At 62.4% G+C, this 21,551-nt stretch overlaps 1 protein-coding gene across 14 annotated transcripts in view; it reads left to right on the top strand.

Moving 5' to 3' along the window:
* Positions 1-21,551, top strand: part of EXD3 (exonuclease 3'-5' domain containing 3) — a 73,724-nt gene that overhangs the window by 19,586 nt on the left and 32,587 nt on the right. For 12 of the 14 annotated variants that reach the window (XR_011255016.1, XM_069579599.1, XM_069579607.1 and 9 more), the window contains 6 exons: positions 1,409-1,473; positions 6,830-7,003; positions 7,325-7,492; positions 12,387-12,440; positions 13,617-13,756; positions 18,888-18,985. Coding sequence is in view for 13 of the 14 variants with exons in the window: in XM_069579599.1 (XP_069435700.1) it covers positions 1,409-1,473; positions 6,830-7,003; positions 7,325-7,492; positions 12,387-12,440; positions 13,617-13,756; positions 18,888-18,985 (699 nt within the window). In the remaining variant the exon portion in view is untranslated. The remainder of the gene's footprint in view (positions 1-1,408; positions 1,474-6,829; positions 7,004-7,324; positions 7,493-12,386; positions 12,441-13,616; positions 13,757-18,887; positions 18,986-21,551) is intronic. The other 2 variants (XM_069579609.1, XM_069579611.1) reach the window with 2 other exon arrangements.

Consider the following 21,551-nt stretch of genomic DNA (forward strand, 5'->3'; position numbering starts at 1 on the left):
GGACGTTCCTTCTCTTCCTAGTCTGCTGGCTTACATCTTCAACTGTGACTAGAGTTACTGCTCACAAGTTACCGCAGTTGCATGAGACACTGGGTCCAGGGCGAGGGTCGGGTGGCTTTCCTCCTGTGCGGCAGTGTGAGCAGGGCAGATACGCCTTCCGTGATCAGCCAGCCTTGCTTTCTGGGACAGACCCTCTTGTGGCCTCTGGGGTTCCCCACGGCCCCCGTCTTCTTTGCGAGCCCATGTCCTCAGGACCCGTGGCTCAGGTCTCCCGTCTTTCCGTCCATCCGTCTGACTCCCTGTGGAGCGACTGCTGCCCTTTGCCCTTTGACTCTCCAGTGGCCTTGCAGGCGCGGCCACCTGGGCTCCTGTTCCCCTGGGCGTGGACCGATGGTCCCGAGTCTGACCCCGAGATCCTGGCTAAGGGCCAGATGGTCCTCCTGCCTGGGCTGGGGTGGGGGCACCCCAGGAGCACCGTCCCCGTCGGCGGGCCTCACGCCCACCCTCCCCGGGCTCTGGGCCACGGCCCCTGACGGGAAAGAACCAGGTTTGTCCCCAGCTTCTCGGGGGGCTGGCCAGGTGACAGCCCACACCTGTGCAGCAGAACTTGCAACGCAAGATGCGCTGGGCCTGCAGGCTCAGGCTGGGGCAGCGGGTGGAGGTGGGGTGGGTTGAGGGGGAGGGGCTTCGGAGGCTGGGGGGCTGCAGTGAGGGGGAGGGCGTGGGGAGCGGGAACCCCGCTGGCAGGGCAGAGGGTGAGGGAGAGGCCCAGCAGGTAGGCAGCCAGGGGGCGCTGGTGGCCACAGGCAGCTCAGAGCTGGTCCCCAGGCCCTGGCCTCAGAAGCAGCTTCCTTTCCCAAGCCCAGAGCAGGCAGCGGTGACCTTTTCCAGACAGCCGGCCCTCCTCGCCCCTAACCTGGGACCTGGCCTGAGGGCACCGGCTCTTCCAGCTTGAGAGTCACCTGGACCCCCGCCGCCCCGGGCAGCACTGGGCTGAGCAGGCACCCACTCCAGGACCCCACGCCCCACTCTGCAGCAGGGGGCGGGGAAGCTTTGGGGCTCGGTTCTGGGTGGAACTCGCCAGGGGCAGGACAGGGCAGAGGGAAGACGGGGAGGCAGAGGCCGGGACCACGTTGGGCCTCAGCAGGGGCCAGAGGCCAGACAGTGGACCAAGGATGGGGGGGTGCCCCCCAGCCAGGTCAGTATCACAGGCCTCCCCGCTCACACGGACCAGGGGCCCACTGGGGCGGGAATGCGAATCCGGGCTCCCTGAGCTGAGCTGGAAGCCCCCCAGCGGGCACTGCGGGAAGCCCCCAGGCCTGGGGAGCAGGCCAGCCCTGGGGAGGGGCCGCACGGCCGTGCTCCCCGCCACACGCAGCCTCTCCACAGCCCTGCCCTGTCCCCCCAGGCCAGGACCCGTGCCTGTTCCTGCAGACCCTGCAGACGCTGTGGTCCACTCGGGACCTGCGACAGGTGAGCTGCCTCGTCGAATGTTCTGGGGGTCACATGAGGTTGGGGCTGGGAGACAAGGCCTGTTGGACGCACGGAGCAGGAGGAGAGGGCAGTACCCACCGCCAGCCTGCGGGCACCAGGGGGCACCTGGCGGGCCTCGCACTCTGCTGCTTCTGCACGAAGGCCCAGAGGACAGCCGTGTGTGTGGCCTGGCCGGCAGGCGGCTAGGGCCTTCCGTGGTTCTGGGCCCTGCACACTGGGCCCCACGGAGGTCCTGCAGGGCGGCAGCTCTGCCTCAGCCCCCGGGTGGCACCGGTATTGCCCCCCCGGGTGGCACCGGTATTGCCCCCCCAGCCGCTCCTCCCTGCACTGAGCTCCCTTGAGGCCCCAAGGAGTGAGGCTGCCCTGGTCCCCGGGGGGTGCGGGAGCCATGCGTGGCTGGGGGGGTGCCCATCCTCTCAGGGCCAGCCTGGCCTCCCTACCCCCACCCCCCACCGACCCCATGACCCCAGGGCTGGTGAGCTCCAAGGCGGCTACAGGCCTTCAGGGGAGGCCTGTCTGTGAGCCGGAGAGGTTCACGGGGCTTCCCAGGGCACAAGGCAGCCCCTGCGGGTCCAAGCTGCGTGGCCTCGGGCAGGAATCCGCCTGCCGCCTTCCCCGCCCCGCGTAGGCCTGTGAAGGGCCGGCTCCGGCTGTTATAGCTGGAGAAACCCGGTGCTTCTGCGGAAGCCAGAAGCTTCTTGAGTTCCCGATTCCGTGCCTGTGGCTCTGAGGGCGACTCAGGAAGCTGGGCCGCGGGGCTGTGAGGCCTTCCCATCGAAACACGCCTGCCTGTTGCGGGGGGGGCGACTGTGTTTCCTGTGGGGTGGAGCTGAAGCAGCTGGGGGGAGCCACCCGTCTGTTCCCTGAGGCCGGGCGCCGCAGGGCTCCGCCTGGGCTGGGCCGGGGACTGGGAACGTGCGGTGAAACCCAGGTCTCCCTGGGGCGACTCATTCCGGACCTATTTCCCGGGGGAGTGCCCGCTTCCTGTGCGTCAGAGGTTTGGGCCGAGGCCCCTCCGGTTCCGTGACCCCTAGGGCGAGGGCGGCACGGCCCTTGCCCCGCCCCTCTCCAGGACTGGCCTCCGCCTCCGGCCACTGGACACCCCAGCGGTGGGCCCAGGCGCCTGCTGCCGATGCCGCCTCTCCCTCCCCACCTCCGCCCGAGCCTGTGGTCTTGGTTTGATGTCTCAGGTTCCGCCGTCCTTCCTGCTGCCCGATTCTCACTGCGTCTCCGTGACCAGCGTGCTCCTCATCTCCAGAGAGACGCGGGGCCGCCTCCTGGCTGGGAGGCCCCTGACCGTGCTCTGGCTCCCATAGGGCCGGGCTTGTCCTGTGGTCATTTGTGCAAATGCTCCGAGGCCCCTGTTTGGGGCTGGTGTCCCACCAGGAGAGCACGCACGCCCACGCTCCAGAGCGCACCCTGGGCCCCTGCTCAGGGCCAGCACACGTTGTCCAGTGTTGTGAGACACACGTGAGGCTTGAGGCCCAGCGGCGAGGCGGGGGTGGGGTCCCTGCAGGGCCTCGAGGGGTGGGGTGGACGCCTGGGCTGGGCTGGGAGGGTGTGGGGGACGCTGCCCCCCCAGCCTCCAGGGCGGCAGCGGGAGGTGTGGTGGCTGAGCCCTAGGGGGTTCAGACTAGCAGGGGACGCTGGAGGCCAGCGCAGCCCAGGGCAGGGGCCTCAGGACAGGACAGGGTCGCAGGGCTGACCCTGCAGGACTCCTGGGAGCTTTGCTCTGTGAGGAAAGAACTAGGACGCGACAGGGTCTGTGGTCTGGCCTTTCAGAGGGGATCAGCCGGGACAGGAGGGGCAGCGCTGAGGCCTGGGGGCAGGACGGGGCCAGGCGGGAGGCCTGAGAGTCCCCCAGGGGGAGCCGGGGTGGGGACAGGCAGGGGAGGGCGGTGCTCCCCACGTGGGGCCTAGGCCTGCACTCTGGAGACTGCTGGGAACGCTCACTCCTGGGCGCACCCCAGCCCCACGGGGCAGGAACCCGGCTGTGCTAACAGGCCCTCTGGGCTCTGGCCCAAGCCCGCTGCAGTGCCTTCACTCCTGAATGTGGGTAGGAAGGAGGGGCTCTGCCCAGGTCCCAGCTAGGTGGGGGTCAGGAAGGGGAGGGGGGCCAGAAGGCGGGAAAGAGGGAGGGAGGGATCAGCCGGAGCCTCAGAGCCGGGCCTGAAGGGCCGTCGCGTGGACGCTGCGCCCAGCACGCCCAGGAGCGGGGCGAGGGGCCAGACGTGAGCCCGGTCCGAGGGGCCGCGTGGCTGGGGACGCCGGGCCCAGCGTGTGCGATCCCCCCACGGCCGCGGCCTCAGCTTAGAGCCTCTGTGTCTTGCCCTTCACTTAGGGCTGACTGCTCTTCTCTCTCGTAATCTCGGATGTGTTTGTTTTCTGTCTTCATTCCCAAGCTGGTGTCTTGTTGTCCTTTACTCTTGGAGCTTTGATCGCCCCACAGTGGGTGTTCCTCGTGAGTCCTGAGGTTTTCACGGGAGCTCATCTCAGTGCAGCTCGTCCTTTCTGGTGGCCAGGGGCCAGGCCCAGAGGCGTCCCCAGGACTGACCTCCCGAGCACACGCACAAGCACCCTGGGGGCCCTGCCCTGTGTGTCGGCACCCAAGGCCCGGCTGGGGTCTCCCCTGTGCTCACTGCGCCTCGCGCCCCTCAGACCTGTCCCTTCCCGGGGTCTTAACAGACAGAGCGTTCACCTGACGCTCCAGAGAGAGTCCGCGTTTCGTTCTCCAGAGCCCTGCTGAGTGGCCGGAGAACAGCGGTTTAGTCACAAAGACGTGAGTGGATGTGGCTCCAGGAGCGTCCTGGGGAGCCCGCCCGGGGCAGGGGCCACGGCCATGCTCCTGCTGAGACCTGCCACCCGACGGTGGCCCCTGAGCCCCGGGCTGGGCACGGCAGAGGTGTCTGTGGGGGAAAGGCTCACGCAGACAGGAAGCGGGTGACACTAGGGGCCTTGGGCCGAAAGAACGCTTTCCCAGGTGAGAGCGTCAGAGGGCAGCAGGGCCCAGGTGAGAGCGTCGGAGGGCGGCGGGGCCCAGGTGAGAGCGTCGGAGGGCCGCAGGGCCCAGGTGAGAGCGTCGGAGGGCCGCAGGGCCCAGGTGAGAGCGTCGTCGGAGGGCATGTGGTGGGGGAGCTGAGATGCGGGCTTTGTCAGGAGGGCCCTGGGGAGCTCACGGGGCTTCAGGGAGGTCTGCACTCTCTGGACCACACCAGAGTAGATCCGGGCGTCCCAGGGCCCTCCATGATTGCACCTCGGGAGCCAGTCCTGCAGACCCCCAGGGCGCAGCTCCTGTCTCGACACGGCCGCACGACGGCCATGTCCACGATGGTCTCGGAGAAGATGGGGGGGGACTGCCCTCTCCTCTGGGGTCTCGGGGAAGGTGAGGGAATGCCCGCTCCTCTGGGTCTCGGGGAGAGTAGGGGGGACTGCCCGCTCCTCAGGGGTCTCAGAGAAGGTGGGGGGGGGGGACTGCCCGCTCCTCGGGGGTCTCGGGGAAGGTGAGGGAATGCCCGCTCCTCGGGGGTCTCAGAGAAGATGGGGGGGACTACCCACTCCTCGGGGGTCTCGGGGAAGGTGAGGGAATGCCCGCTCCTCGGGGGTCTTGGGGAAGTTTGAGGGGGACTACCCACTCCTCAGGGGTCTCAGGGAAGGTGGGGGGGACTGCCCGCTCCTCGGGGGTCTCAGGGAAGGTGGGGGGGACTGCCCGCTCCTCGGGGGTCTCAGAGAAGGTGGGGGGGACTACCCACTCCTTGGGGGTCTCAGGGAAGGTGGGGAGGGACTGCCCTCTCCTAGGGGGTCTGGGAGAAGGTGTGGGGGGACTGCCCACTCCTCAGGGGTCTTGGGGAAGGTGAGGGAATGCCTACTCCTCGGGGGTCTCAGGGAAGGTGGGGGGACTGCCTGCTCCTCGGGGGTCTCGGGGAAGGTGGGGGGGGCTGCCCGCTCCTCCGGGGTCTTGGGGAAGGTGCAGGAATGCCCGCTCCTCAGGGGCCTTGGGGAAGTTTGAGGGGGACTGCCCGCTCCTTACAGGTCTTGGGGGAGGTGCCCAGCCGTTTCTGCTTCGGGTGTGAAGCAGTGTCTCTCCCCTGACCCCTTCTCTGAGTGCTTTAGGTTGGGGGCCCTGTGTCTGACAGCAGCAGGACGGGGCCCCTGGAAGCTGCTGCTCTGCAGGGCTTTTCGGGGGAGGGGGAGCGAGCTGACCCCTGCTATTGAGGGTAGAGCCCCGGGCTGGCCAGGGAGCAGGGCCTGACCTCCGGAGGACGCGCCACCTCCCATGCCCTTCCCAGGCCTCTGCGGGTTGGCACGGGAGAGTCCGTCCAGGGGGAGACCAGACACTTCAGAGGGAAGAGCTGGCCCTGTGCTCTGCCCGTCTCTGCGAGGGGGGGCTCCGTGGGCTCACAGGGTCCTCGAGGCAGCCTTCCTCCTGGCGACACTCTGCACTCAGCGCCCTGACACCCCGGTCCCAGGACGGGGGCTTCCTGGAAAAGCCTTTCTTCTTTGGGGCCTTGAGCAGGGGGGTCTCTTCCTCCAGCCCCTGCCCTGGCCCATGGCTGCCTGCACACCCTCTGTGGGGCTGGAGGCGAGAGGCTGGCCATGCCCAGGGGCCCTGCTGGTCACGTGAAGGACGCCATGACGCTCGCTGTTCCCCTGGACGTGGGTGGTGGAGACACACGTGTGCTTGTTTCGGTCGTTCAGCTCTTACGTGTCTCTAGAAAAGCAAACACGGAGAAGGCGACGGCACCCCACTCCAGTGCTCTCGCCTGGAGAACCCCAGGGGTGGGGGAGCCTGGTGGGCTGCAGTCCGTGGGGTTGCTGAGGGTCGGACACGACTGAAGTGACTTAGCAGCAGCAGAAAAGCAAACAAAAGGCACTTTCCAGTTTGGGTTTTTCTTTCCTTTTTCTGGGCCTTCCCTGGTGGCTCAGTGGGTAAAGCATCTGCCTCCAATGCGGGAGACCTGGGTTCCATCCCTGAGTTGGGAAGATCCCCTGGAGAAAGAAATGGCAACCCACTCCAGTACTCTTGCCTGGAAAATCCCATGGAGGGAGGAGCCTGGTAGGCAACAGCCCGTGGGGTCGCAGAGGCAGACACGACTGAGCGGCTTCACCTCACCTCACTTTCCTTTTCCTTGTTAGGCCCACTGCCACGTCCCAGGCATGCCACACAGGCGCTCAGGGTGCAGAGGGTGCCACCCAGCTTCTGGCCCGAGGGTCAAGCCTGGCCTTTGTGGGACCACCTGACTGGCCAGCCCCTGTGTCCAGCCCCTTGGGGCAGCTCCATTCTGGTGGGAGGGCTGGCGGTGAGGACTCACCACAGTGGGGCCTTGCGTCTCCACAGCTCCGGGAGGAAGCCTGGAAGGGGTTCGCCACCCTGGACGACCCGCTTACCACTCTCCTGGACATGCTGGAAGCCAGTCGGGGCTACGGGGGACGGGGCCCCTCGCTGGAGGCCTGGGTGGCCCGCGAGCTGGAGCGCTGGCTACAGGCACAGCCACGCCCAGAGCCCGCCCAGGTGAGCCCCACCCTCTGCCCACGGCCTGTTCCCGAGTCGCACCCCTTCTGACCCTGTCCAGCCCTCCACATGGGGGCCCACACCCACCTGACCCGGCTCCGGCAGCCCACAGGGGGGTCACTGATGGTGGGTGGTTCTCAGGGCCTCTGACAGGCACGTGCCAGGCAGGCTCGACTCCCTTGTTTGTGCCCCTGCCCACCCGCAACGTCCACCCACCAGCCTGAGGCTGCAGGCGCTAGCTGCCCCGCACTGGGCCCGCCAAGGCTTCAAGCCCCTGGCCACAGCTGCCGCCTCCGCTGAGGTCGGGTCTGGGGCTTCCAGGGTGGCCGAGCACTGAAGCCACTGCAGGCCCGTGCGGTCCGGCTCCTCACCGAGGGCTCCCCCAGCCTTGTGGAGCCGCTGGTCAGCATCTTCCAGCTGCAGGACGCAGACCGAAGCCCCGTGCTGGCGCACATCCACCGGCTGCACCAGGAGGGCAAGTTCAAAGAGGTGAGCAAGCCCTTCCCTGTGGCTCTGGGCCTCTCTTCCACGGGCCGGGCCTCCACGTGGGCCAGCGGGCTAGGTGAGAGCCAGGTTGGGTGTGAGACGCCCACTCTGGAAGTGTCCCCTCCACCATGGGGGCTGTGTAGGGGCTGCAGGTCTGGGGCGCAGGGGACCAGCCACTCCGGGACCAGCCCAGGTTCATGCCTGGTGTGAGGGTCCTGGGCGCCCCTCACACTGACCATCTGAGAGGTCTGGGCACAGCCCCCCACATCCTGCCTCATCTACAGTACCTGCCAGGGTCCTTCCTTCCCAGGTGTGGGCAGGGGCGGGGGGCAGGGATGGGAGATGCTCACCACAGCCTCTGCCCACCCGGGCCACCCCAGGGCCCAGGCCGGATCCTGGGCCTGCTCTCTCCTCCTGCCCCTGCCCAGACTTACTCTTGCTCACCAGGCCCCTGTTGGCACAGCCTGGAGGCAGGGAGCCCGCGGGCAGGAGCCGAGGCCCCTCTGCTTGAGGACAGGCCCTCCCTGCAGCCGCGGTTGCGGCCAGGATGGGCTGGGGGACCGGCCACTTTGCTTCTGGGCCTCGGTGTGCAGGTGTCTGGAGAGTGTCTGCCGTGGAGCCGGGGGCCGGCACTCTGGGTGGGGTCCACCCGTGCCTGTTTGCTGGGCCACTCTGGACTGGGTCCGGGGAGTGGTGGGGACCCTGTGAGGCACAGACTCCCTCGGGCCCTGCCAGGTCCCCGCTGTCACCATCCTGCCAGCCCCAGCCCCTCAACCCCGCCGGGGACCAGCCCTGGCACAACAGGCGTCCTTTTCAGAGGATCGGGTGTGGGAGGTGACACCGGCGTGGGCCCAGACTCTCAGTCATGTCCGTCCAGTCAGGAGCTCCCAGTGCGTGTGATGCGTGTGGCTGCGGGCACCGAGGGCAGGTGTTTTGCTCCGCGGTAGGAGGCAGGGCTGGCTCCCTCGGGCGGGGGGCGCGGTGGGCTTCGGAGCGGAGGCCTCTGGGAGGACTCGGGGCGGGGTGGGGGTGGGGCGGGGGTTTGGAAGCTCGGTGGTTTTGCTGATTCCTCTGTGAGCAGAGCTGGCTCTCATTTAAGCCCAGAAAGTTCCGAGAGAAAGAGGGAGCCCCGAGGTCGTGCTCTCGGTGTCCCTGGGCGGCGGGTGTCTGGCGATGGCTCCCTGCGGGGTTGGTGGGCGGGGCGGCGGCGGGATGAGCGGCGCGGGGCGGGTGCCGGGCGCCTGGCTGAGATCCCAGCGGCTGCAGCGCCAGAGGTGCGGGTGCTGGCTCAGAGGGGCCCTCTCCCTGGGAGATGAGTCCAGCGTCCAGGGGTCCAGGGCTCGCCTCCGCCGCTGCCTCGTGGAGCCCAGAGACGAGCCCACACACCGGGGGACGGTGTTGCCGGCGCCCAGGAGGTCCCAGGCCCACCCCGCGCCCCCCTCCCCGACGGGGAGGCTCCTTGGAACGGAGGCGCGCGGCGGGCGGAGGACGCGCGGGCACAACGCGGCGGTGCGGGCCGGCCTGGCGGCCGGGCCGCGGGGGAAGAGGCAGGCTGGTGTGTTGCGTCTCCTGTTACACTCCGGCCTTTCAAAGAGCGTCTGGACGGCTGAATGCGCCTCCCTCGCTCTCCGAGGCAGGACTGGCACACAAAGAGCGCTCTTGTCCGGCGCAGGCCCCTCGTGCGAAGAAAGGCCATTGTCCCGAGCGGGCCGGCCCGGCAGGCGGTGCACGCTCCAGTGCCCGCGCCGCGCCGCCGAGGGGCCGCCTTCAGGCCTGTCCGCTCGGATTAGCGGGGACTCACGGCTTCATGTGCTGCGATATTTCATGTCGAGGGCGGCGGCGGGCTCCGGCTGCGTGAATGCCCGCTTTTGTCTGCTGAGTTATTTTATTTACGTTTTTTAAACAGCTTATCAAGGTAAAAAGATAGCTTTGCTTTAAAAAAAAAGAAAGAAAGAAAAGGTCCCTTGGCAGAAAGCCCGTGGCGAGCAGTGGAGGTGGGAGGCAGGTCGGTCCTGGGGTCTGGGCACCTGCCCCAGCCCCTGCTGGCCCGTCAGGGTCCGGCGTGCCTGCCCTTCCCGCTGTCACTGTTGCCGCCCCAGCCCGTCCGGTCTTAGTTACTTTTCACCAAAGCTGCAGCTCTGGGGCCTGAGCTGGTTCCCACTGCCCCACCCTGACCCCACCCAGGGCAGCCCTCTTCTCAGCAGCCAGCTCTGGGGTTCCTGGGCGGAGGTCAGTGATGCCGGCAAGATGCTGGGGGGCCCAGCTCTGGTCTCGTCCCCTACCCTCCTCCCACTGTGGCTGTCCAGCCTCGCCTGGGGCAAGTCCCAGGCCCCTGGGTCAGCGGGCGATTCCCCCTACCCTCAGGGCCTGTGTGACAGACAAGTGAGCCGTGAGCAGCTTGGCCCAACAGAACCAAGGTGGGGCTTCCTGGAGGAGACGGTTCTGCTGCCAGCCCTCCCCCCAGTGACCGTGGAGGCTGGGCAGTGCCGTCAGGGCACCCGCCCGTGTCTGCATAAGGCCACACGGCCCCCGCTTCGCCCTGTGCCCCCCACAGCCTCCAGGACACAGACCCCCCAGGGCTGAGGGGCAGAGAAGACCCTTCTCAGCCAGTGCCTGGGGAAGTCCATGGCCTTCCAGGCCCGGTGCTCCGGCCACACCCTCGTGTCCATGCAGGCCGCCTGGCCAAAAGAGGGCAGCCTGGGTGCACAGAGGGCTCTGCCAGGCGTGCTCAGGGGCTGGCTGCCGCGGAGGAAGCAGGCAGAGGAGAGGGGCCCCCAGACCCTCTGGGGGCGTCGTCCTGTGCCCAGGGGTATGCACCCCTCACGGGCACACCTGACCACACACCTGGGCGGATGGGGCCAGACTCCGAGCACTGCCTGCCCTGCTCCTCGGCCCCCACACTCTGCCCTGCCGGTGGGCACCATGTACCAGGGCCCTGACTGCAGGCCAGTGTGTGAGCCACCCAGGCCAGGTCGGCCCAGTGGGCACCTGGGCCTTGCTGTCTCCTGGGAAGGGGAGGGAGGGGGGAAGGCTGGAAGGAGAGAAAAGAGGAAGGGAAGGGGGGTGCAGCCGACAGAGAAGGGCCTGGGGCAGGCGGACTCTGCAGGCTGTCCTCCCGCTGCCCTGAGGGGCAGTGCCTGGCCTGCCCTTGCCCCCACTGGACCAAGACCCCGGCCATCACCCGAGGCTGCCCCTCCAGTCTGAGGCCAGCTCTGGGGCTCAGAGGAGTTCTTGGATGGGGGTAGCCTGCTGAGGAGCCAGACCCTCAGGTGATGGAGACCAGCCCCCTGGGAGAGTGGTGAGGGGCTCCCCTTGCTGCCTCTGCTGTCCTCTCTCAGGCCACTGCCTGGGGCCTGGCCTGGAGCGTGGGAGATTCCCAGGCCCCCAGTCCTCCCACCCACGGCCCTTCTCCAACTGCGGCCTGGCCTGACCGAGCCAGGTCCAGATGCTGGCCCTGCGGGAGCCTGGAAGCCGGACACTGCTGGTCGGGCTCTAACGGCCTGGGGTCTGAATATGGGGTGCCCACCGTGTGCACTCTGGCCTTCCTGAGCATGTTCCAGAGCCCCTTCAATTTCCTGAGGGTCTTCTCCCCAGAAGAGGTCAGAGCATCCAATGAGGGTGCAGGGACGCCTGGGAAAGGAGCCCACCAGCGGACACCTGGCCCCGCCCCCAGCCCTGCACCCGCTCCTCCACCTGGGCCCACCCCAGCCCCGCCCCCAAGCCTGCGTCCCCTTCCCTGGCCCATCACCTCCCCCATTTTGCCTTTCCCCCTCCCCCAAGCTCTGCACCCCTCTCCCCTGGCCCTGGGCCCCCCGCGGCCTGGCCGAGACTGAGCTCCTGGACTCCGGCCAGGCCGCAGGGCACCAGGTCAGCGCCGCGCAGGGAGAGGCCCCCAGCCCCGCGCCCCCGCCCCGCGATCCAGGCCTCTGCCGGAGCTGCCTTTCCCAGGCCGCTATTTTGGGCCTTTCTGTGAGCTGCGGGGGGCGGGGCCGGGCCGCCTGGCCAGTTATTTTTGCTCATAATGGGAGCGCGATGTATGGAAATTATTAATAGCAGCGCGGCCTGCGCTACGTGCGGGCACTCAGGGCTGCCGCGTCTTTGCCGAGTCCGGGGAGGGTCGCTCGCCCAGGACAGGGCAGACGGCGCAGTGCGCACCCTGCCCCATCCGAGGGTCTGCCTGCGAGCCCGTGGCTTCAGAGCGGCTTGTTCTATGGATCCCAGGGCAGCTCTCTGCATGCCCCCGAGGCACCGACCCCCCCCCGGCCTGCCGCCCTGGACCTGGGGTCAGCGCGCTCCATCCAGCAGACTCTGAGTTGCTTTGGGGCGCACGCTGTGGCTTATGGGAAGCGCTCAGAGGTCCGGAGGAGCCTCGCAGGTCATGGCTGCCGTCCCTCAGGCGACCAGAGCACACAGAGCCCCACCGACCCTCCCCGGAGGTGCCCAGCAGCTCCTGGGCCGGGGGTTGGGGGGAGCTCCCAGGAAAAGTGGGGAGAGCAGTCCACACCCCACCAGGCTCTGTGGGTGGGTGGTGGGGACCCGACTCCTCCCTCCGTCCTCCACCCTCTCGTCAGCAACCCCTGGCCCAGGGCCCCTGCCCAGCAAGCACCTCGAGGCCCCATCTACGTTGAGCCCTAGCAGGGGTCATTCCAGCCACCCCGCAGCACACATGGAGCCTGGCCAGGGACAGGGGCTTGTGGGCTGGGACGCTTCCTGGTTCCAGGCCCCTCGGCCTGAGGCCACACGGCTGGAACTGGATAGGCCCGGTGGCTGTCCCTGCAGTGACTGGAGGCAACTGGGGGCAGTGGGGAAGGGTGGCAGCCTCCTGTGCACACGCCTCCGCACACAGGCACTGCCTGTCCCCCTGGGCCCTGTGTAACCCAGGCCTTCTGTTTCCCAGGCCATCGTGCTGGGCACGAAGCTGCAGCTGCAGGCGGACCTCGACGTTGAGAAGGTGCGAGTCTTTCTCAGATAGATCAGATCGTGTCCAGACCCCCAGAAGCGTGGTTTAGGGAGGGTCCCCACCACTGAGCTGTGGGCTTTGTTCGCACAGGTGGAGCTGAGGTGCTGGAGGGCAGGAGTCACAGGTGACCACCTGATTACGTGAGGAGGGGCAGGGAGGGGCCAGTGAGTGCCTGTGAGCTGTCCCCAGGCGCTGGTATAGCATGCTCAGAAAGCAGCCAGTCACTAGGGGCATACCACGCCTTCTTCTGCTCTGGGGTGGCCTGAAGGGTTCTCAGGAATGGGAGCTCCCATGAGGACCGCGCTCCTGGAGCCCTGGCCTGGCAGATGGGCCCACGTCCCGTCTGATCTCCAGACAGCCTGGCCTATGTGACCACATGGCGGAGGGGAGGGCATGTTAGGAGACTTCTGCAGGGCCACTGGGAGGGGACCTTTTGAGATCTGGTTCTTTCAAGGGGAGTGGCCAGTATCTCCCAAGGCCCAATACCATGCCCAGGTGCTCCCTTGGGGCCTCCTAGGGGCTTGGGCAGCTTAGGGGGTCATGTGTGTGTGCACCAGGCCACGTGCCGGTGCCATCTCAACACAACAGGCATTTCTGGGCCACCAGGGCCATGGCCGGTGGTTGATCTCCACCCTGCTCCTCCCCAGCCCAGAGCTCACCCACCGGCTCAGGGACAGCAGGGCCCCCCCAGGAGCCCCCGGGCCCGTTTGAGCCTCTGATCCTTCATGGTGGAGGTGAGGGCGACCACCGAGCCCCCAAGGCCTAAGGCGCAGCAGGGCCTGTGTGTGCACATGGGTGTGCGCATGGGTGTGTGTGCACATGGGCGTGTGTGTGCACATGGACGGGGGTGTGTGCACGTGCACTGGGGAGGGTGTGTACACACATGGATGGGTGTGTGTATGTGCGTGCACTGGGGGGGGGTGTGAATACACATAGATGTGTGTGCAGGGGCCCAGGCATGGGGCACAGCTCGGAGCAGGGGGTGGGCCTTCACGAGGCCTTCAGACACGGGGCTGGGGCCCTGAGCTCCCCAGGGGAGGCGAGTTGCGCAGACCCGCCTCTGGGCCCTTTGGCGCTGACGCCCTGGCCACTCCCTGTGCTGGGCTGCAGGTGAGTCTGGGTCTTGGCTGCAATGGAGCCGCAGCCTGAGGGGCTGTCTCCCCGCAGATGTGTGCGCCCCTGCTCCTGCAGGACAAGGTGGACCTCACAGAGCGCTACGTGGACAGCTCACCCCTCCTCCAGCAGAGGCTGCTGGCCCTCATGGACTCCTGGTGCCAGCCCGGCTTTGACATCAGGGTCGTCGCCAGGTGAGCTCCACAGGCCCCAGGGTAGGGGTGAGGCTCGCCGGGCAGCAGGTCCGTGGGGGAGCCGCCACACACCCAGCCCGCCCTCACCCACCTGCGTCCCAGCCAGTCAGCAAGGGGCCCGCTTCTGGAGCCGAGGGCCTGACTGCGGCAGCCATGGCCAGAGAGGCTTGACTGCTCCGAGTCAAACAGAAATCATTCTCCCCGGGGGCCCTTTGCTTACACAGTCCTGAGGTCGCACCTCTCATCCAGGCGCTGGCTCCTTCATTCCTTCCTTCATCTCATTAATCTGTCTGGAGTGCTGGCAGCCACAGAGAAAAGGCTGCCTGCCAGCAGGGAACCTGTGTGTGTGCGTGTGCGTGCGCGCACACATATGAGTGTGTGTGCGTGCGTGTGTGTGTGAGTGTGCGCACACATGAGTGATTGTGCATGCGCATGTGTGCATGTGTGTGAGTGTGCGCACACGAGTGTTTGTGTGCGCGCACATATGAGTGTGCGTGCCCACGCATGTGCATGTATGTGTGAGAATGTGCACACACACGAGTGTTTGCGTGTGTGCGTGTGCATGTGTGAGAATGCGCACACATATGAGTGTGTGTGAGTGTGCACACATACGAGTGTGTATACGTGTGTGTGCACGTGTGAATGTGCGCACACGTGTGTGCGCGTGCGTGTGCACACGTGTTTGTGTGTGCGCGCATGTGCATGTGTGTGTGCACACACATCTGAGTGTTTGTGCCTGCATGCATGTGTGTGTGTGCCTGCGTGTGCCTGTGCCTGTGCGTGTGTGTGTGTCTGTGTGTATGAGAGGCACAGGGTGTCACCTATGCGTGGGCACCTGGAAGAAGGACTTCCTCCCACCTCCCTGGGAGTGGGTGAGGGGAAGCGGTGCTGAGGCTGCCCAGGCTCCCTGGGCACTGGTCCATCAGCAGGCGGCAGCGTTGGTTCTCCATCTGGGTGCCCTGTCCTGGCACCACACAGCCCTGACCATCTCACTTGAGAGTCAGGCCTTGGGCTCTGGTGGCAGGTCTCCCCGGGCCCTCCCTCCCCTGGAGCCATGGGCAAGCACTCCCATTTCTGGGTTTGTTTTCTCATCCAGAAAATGGGGCTGATTCTCTAGGGGCTGCTGTGACTTCAGCTCCTACGAGATGGATGAAGCAGCGGGCCAGACACACGGCATGTGACTGCCGTTGCTCTCATTGTGTGTCAGAAAGGAGAGAGAAACAGCTGGAGCAATACGTGTGCAGAAGGGGAGGGAGGGAGACACAGGCAGAAAGTGGGAGGACCCTCAGGGTTAGATTTGACTGCAAATATCAGCTTAAATGAATGATTTTTAAAAGATGTTCTCATTCTGTGCCCTGAAAGGGTTCAGAAGCAGTGACACCCTGTAGGAATGAGCACATCCAGCAATGAGATCTTGGCTCCTAGAGACCATTCTCCACTGAAAGAAACAAGGGCTCTGTGGGGAAGAGGCTAAGAATGAAAACACTAAGAGTGTAAAAGACGGTGACAGAGCGCAGCAGCTTGGATTTGTAAAGCTGCGTGCGTCTCGGCTCAGGTGGCTTCACTAGCGAATCCTTCAAATATTTAAGAAGAGACCATACCAGTCTGACAGAAATTCTTCCAGAGATTATTAAAAAAAACCCAGCACATCCGACCATGTTTTATGCAGAAAGATGCGGAGGAAAAGTTTCCTTTACACTGTTATGCCAGCTAGTACACGGAAAGGAACAGTCAAGTTCGGAACAGCCATCTTGTAACTCCCAGTAAGATAGTTGATTTAGGCACAGATCATAAAGAGACGCTAAGACAGGAGGATACGAATACAGATCGCCCATATCGGAAATGAAAAGGGTGGCATCACTACAAACTCTGCAGACAGCAAATGATGTTAAGTGTTTGCAACAATGCAAGTGTATCTGACAGCTTAGATGTCCTAGACCAAATTCTTGCAAAGCATCGCTGACAAAACCGAAAAATGGAAAATTTGAGCAGTCCTTTGTAGTTTTCCGTCACTCAGTCGTGTCCAGCTCTTTGCAACACCATGGACTGCAGCACGCCAGGCGTCCCTGTCCTTCACCATTCAGTTAAATAAATTGAATCGGTAGTTTAAAACTTCATCACAAAAAAACTTTAGGCTAAGATGGCTTCACTAGTGAATTCCTTCAAACATTTAAGGAAGAGAGCGTATCAATCTTACAAAAAATATTTTCAGAGACTATAAAAAGAAAGCACATCCCAGTATGTTTTATCAGCTAGTTTAAGCCTTGGTACTAAAACTTAAGAAGGACATTAGGAGAAAGAAAAGTTACAGTCCAGTGCGTCTCATGAGCACAGATGAAAAAATACTAAAAAAAAAGTATCAATCAAATTAGTTGACGTGTTAAAGTGTTAATCAAGAAAAATGAATATACAAGCTCAGACTGTCGGATAATAGTAGCAAATTCACATCTGATAAAGGACTGTTATCCAAAAATACAGAAAGTTCTCTTAAAACTCAGCAGTAAGAAAACAAACAACCTAATTTAAAAGATGGACCAAATCCCAAATAGATGCCTCACCAGAGAAGATACTCAGATGATGCAGAAGCCCATGAGAAGATGCTGTACATCACAGATCGCCAGGGCAATGCAAATCGAATCATGAACACACACCCCATTAGAATGCACAGAAGCTGACACCACGCACCCCTATTAACATGGAAAGAAGCTGACACCACGCACCCCTATTAACATGGAGAAAAGCTGACACCACGCACCCCTATTAACATGGAGAAAAGCTGACACCACGCACCCCTATTAACATGGACAGAAGCTGACACCACGCACCCCTGCTGGCATGGAGAGAAGCTGACGTCACCGAGTGCTGGTGAGGACGTGGAGCAACAGAAGCTCATCGCCGCAAGTGGGGGTGCAAAACGGTGCGGCCACTTTGCAGACAGTTTGGTGGTTTCTTACAAAAGTAAGCACGTTCTCATGTCATACCAAGCCACCATGTTCCTTGGTATTTACCCAAAGGCACTGAAAACCCCTGTCCACACAAAAGCCCGCACTTGAGAGCTCATAGCAACGCTATTCGTAGTTGCCAAGGCCTGGAGGGAACCAAGATGTCCTCCAGTAGCTGACATGTGGGCGCGCTAAGTCCCTTCAGTCGTGTCCGACTCGGTGCCCCCATGGACTGTAGCCCACCAGGCCCCTCTGTCCATGGGGTTCTCCAGGCAAGAATGCTGGAGTGGGTGGCCCTGCCCTCCTCCAGGGGATCTTCCCGACCCAGGGGTCAAACCCGCGTCTCTTACATCTCCTGCATTGGCAGGCGGGTTCTTTACCACTAGCGCCACCTAAGAAACCCCCAGTAGCTGGAGGGATAAGTAAGCTGTGGCCCAGCAAGACAGCTGAATACTGTTCAGAGCTAGAAGGACACGTGCCCTAAAGTCGTGAAAGGATGCAGGGGAACTTGGATGAAGATTACAGAGTGAGAGGAGATCCTGCTGCGTGACCTTCAGCAAAGGGGCCAAACTGCAGAGACAGTTAGGGGATTAGGGTGGTGGCTTGTGGCTGGGGCTGGGGTCTCAGGTGTGCACATACGCGTGGGCCCGTCAGCTGTGCACCCTTCATAGGTCCGCCCGGTGTGCCCGTGCGTGCCTCCCGCAGGTGTGCCCGCGCGCGTGCCTCCGCCCAATGTGCCCGTGCGTGCCTCCCTCAGCTGTGCCCGCGCGCGTGCCTCCGCCCGGTGTGCCTGCGCGCGTGCCTCCGCCCAGTGTACCAGCCCGCGTACCTCCACCCGGTGTGCCCAAGCATGCCTCCCTCAGCTGTGCCCGCGCGCGTGCCTCCGCCCGGTGTGCCCGTGCACTGGGTCACTGGCCTGCCCCGCTGCTCTGTCTGTGTTGCCTGTCTGGCCACCGTGGCCTTGCAGCAGCCCTGAGTCAGACGGGGGCCTCCCGTGCTTTTCTTCTCCATCAGAGTCCTTGTCTTATTCTGGACCCTCTGCACTCGTATATGGATTTCGGAATCAGTTTGTCAGTTTCTACCCCAAAAGGCTGCCTGTGCAGAGGGACCCAGTCAGGACTCAGGGACCTCTGGCAGCCTGCCTGGAGCCCAGAGGAAGTTGAAGGGCACATGATGAGTATGAAAGCTGTAACTGAGAACTTCAGAGAGATTCCATGTCCAGAGCATACCCCACAGCTGTGCAAAGAGTGCCTTCGGGACTCAGAGCAGACTTGTCCATAGAAGGGCGATGGCAGGACGGGACTGAAACTCAGTAAAACGTTTGGAAGATTCTTGCTAGCCTTTCCAAAGCAGGAAAGTCAGAGAGGAAAGGGTTTTTTTATTTAAAAAAAAAAATAAGCCAACAGATTCTGTCAAGATCACCCAGCATCCAAATAATGGGGATTCCAGACAGAAAGAGGGGAGTGTGGAGAAATTCACTCCAGACACGGTCCTGAGAGGATGGGGAGAGACCCACACCAAGGACCCAGACCTTGAACCTTCAGAAAGAGCGGGAGTCGTGCCCTGGGTTCCTGGAGCAGCAGATGCCCAGCGCAAGGGGAGTTGCTTCAGACTATCAGCCCTCCAGTCCAGTGTGAGTTGAAGGGCACTATCCCCAGGTCCATTCCTGGCTTCTGGGAGCTGCCCGCGGAGTCACTTTGCCACAGCCTGGAGGCAGGAGAGGTGCAGTGCGACCCAAACAGGGAGGTGCCGTCCTCTTTGCGGTGGGGAGGGGAGTGACTCGTCCTCAGGACAGGTGGCCGAGGCAGCAATCAGACCGGCAAGCATGAACCCACCACCAGTCATACTTGCGTGGCTATAATTCGGTGAAAGCAGCTGGTGCCCAACGAACTGGACCAAGGATGCCGTGTCTGGGGAGGGGAGCCTTCCATGGTGAGGCCTCCGCGCAGAGTGCCTAGAGCTGAACCCTCCAGACGTCACAGGGCAAGATGGCTCTTGGAAACACGGGGCGGATCTGAGCCATGTCAGAATTGTGGAGCAGGGGACTGTGATGGGCTGCCTTGCTCTGAGCCTTGTAGGAAAACTTGGCTTCTGAACTGTGCACATGTATGATGCTGATGAAAATTAAGACCTTGAAATGTGTCGGCTGAGAGAAAGCAGTGCCGACCAGAGCCGTGTGTCTCCCGCAGGCGGTACCCACAGGCGACCCTGCGGCTGGAGAGGCTGAGCCCCAGAGCCCTGGGCCGGCAGGTGCTGCGGCTGCTGGAGCAATACCGCCTGGGCCCCGGTGAGTGAGCCCCCCACACGCTGCTCGGGGGCGGAAGCTGGGTGGGCGCTGCTGGGGTTCCAGGGCCCACCCCCCCCCAGCATTCGGTCTGGTCGGTGTCTCTTCTGGTCTCTTCGCTGCCCTTAGCAGCCTCTCTGCCCTTCTGGGCTGCCCCCGGGGAGTCTGGGCCTCATGGGTGAGGACCACCGAGCCTGCACAGCACCTCCACCCCTCCCCCACGGCGAGCGCAGCACCCTCGTCCTGCGTCTCAGGGACAGACTTACTGGCGGTATCTGGCTTCACGTCATGAGACCATGGAAGCTCTTCTCGCTTCCGGCCTGTGAGTGTTCGTCGGAAACGGAGGTGGAATCATGTCAGGTCCCCTTTTTGCTCCCAGAAGCCAGGAATGGACCTGGGGATGGTGTCTTGGGGAGATGCCATGTGCTTCCCCTCTGGTCTGTTACTGTGGCGGGTTGCATGGACTGACTGCGTAACGTTAGGTGATCCTCGGGTGTCTGCCACGGCCGAGTCTCCGCCAGGTTGCGTTGCCCTCTACACTACCAGGTCTGGCTTGCCAACCTTGCTTTAACTTAAAGGACTTTGCATCTGTGTCCGTAGCTGAAGCTGGACTCAGACTTCATCTTCCTGAGATGTCTGTTTCCGGCTTTGTGTACAAGGTAACGCTGGCCTCTGAAAACACAGTGGATGTCCTTTCTTTTCACGGAGGATGTTTGTAAAAGTTGGAATTCTTTCTTCCTGAGAAGTTTGGTGGAAATGACCTGTGAATCTCGATTGCCTTTCCAGATGGAAACAGGACTCTTGACTCAGCTGTGGTTTTTTCAAGGACTTTGTTTCACTTATGGTTCCAAATGTGCTGCCGTAAGGTGTCCCTAGTAAAGTAACATTCCACTGTGCGCTTATAACGTAGCTTCCACCTGTGGATAAACACTCAGGTGGTTTCCATGCCTCTGCTGTTGTGGATGAAGCTGCAGTCAGTGTAGGGGTGCAGATATCTCTTTGAGGTTTTGGTTCCGTAGCCTGTGAATAAACGCCCAGAAGTGGAATGGCTGGGTCGTATGCTAGTTCCATCCTTAACTTTTTTGAGGAAACGCCGCAGTGTTTGGTTTGCATTCCCATCAACAGTGCACAACGGGCTTCCCTGGTGCTGTGGTTAAGACTCTGCACTTCCACCACAGAAGGCACAACTTTGATCCCTGGTAGAAGAACTATGGTCCTGTAGGCTGAGCAGCCAAAAAAAGGCACGAGGACTCCCGTTTCCTCACATCCTCACCCGCATTTGTTATTTGTTGGTTTTGATGTGGCGGTTCTGACAGTTGTGAGGAGGTGCCTCTTTGTATTTTGACTTGCGTCCCCCTGGAGGTTAGGGATGTTGAACACCTTTTCTGGGCCTGTTGGCCATCTCTGTATCTTCCTTGGGAAAATGTCTCTTTAGTTCCTCTGCTTGTTTTTTAAATTCAGATTATTTGGGCTTTTTTTGCTACTAAATTCTATGAGTTCTTTACCTGGCTTGACTATTAACCTCTTATCTATGCATAGTTTGCAAATATTTTCTCCCACCCCAGAGGTTTCCTTTCATTTGGTTGCTACTGATTCTGTTGCCCTGATCTTGGTGCTTTGATCCTGTCAGCTGTGTGCCCTGCTCAACCCGCTACACTGAGTCTTTCTCAAGTATATACCCCAGGTTTCAGTTATGTATTCCTTCCATTATTGTTCAGCTCGAGATTTAATTTCCAGCATGATTCTTTTCTTTGACCTAGAGAGGAGCTGGCAGTGTGATTGTCATCTCCAGGCTGTGACATTTTGGTTTTCCCTTCACCTCACTGTGATTGGAGGCCGTGCTCGCTGTGATGTCAGCCCTCTGACTGGGCTGGAATGTGTTGTTGAGAAGAAATCTAGCTTCTCACCTTTGGAAGCAGTCTCTCCTCCTCTGGACACTTTTAGTATCTTCTCTTTGTCTTTGGTGTTCTGCAGTTTCACTGTGAGGAGGCTCATTGGAGGTTTCTCTGTATTGTTTTTACCTGGGAGTTGTGGGACTTTGGGATCCATGGGTTGGTGTCTTCAGTCTGTCCTGGGAGTTTTCGGTCATTATTTCTCTGGATATCTTCCTTGCTCTGGTCTCTTCTCTGCGTTCATGTTGAGTCCATGCTGTTTTGCTGTGTGGCTGCCCTCCTGGTGTGGACCTCTGAGTGGACAGACCCCATGCCCTCTGTGAGGGGACGGCCAGGCGTGGTGCGGGGTGGGGCCTGCTCGCCCCTCTGCCCTGAGTGCACCCAGCCCTCTCTTCCTGGGCCTGGATCTGGGTGGAGCCCAGGCATCCGGCAGAGGCAGCAGGGCCCGCCCGAGGTGGGTGGCTGAGTCTGGCTCACCTGCACCTTTTCCTTTAAAAGGTCTGTTTCCCAGAGGAGTGTGTGGGCCTAGATGAACCAGGCGGCACAGAGGGGGCCTGAGGGCGACACTGTATCCATAGGCTTTTGACAAAGTATCTTATTGGCAAAGTGATGTGTAACATTGCAGAAACTTCAGGAAAGCAGGGTTCTGTCTCCACTGGAGGGAGACTTAATTCTGC

This window comes from Ovis canadensis, chromosome 3 (genome assembly GCF_042477335.2).
Source record: "Ovis canadensis isolate MfBH-ARS-UI-01 breed Bighorn chromosome 3, ARS-UI_OviCan_v2, whole genome shotgun sequence".
Classification (NCBI taxonomy): domain Eukaryota; kingdom Metazoa; phylum Chordata; class Mammalia; order Artiodactyla; family Bovidae; genus Ovis; species Ovis canadensis.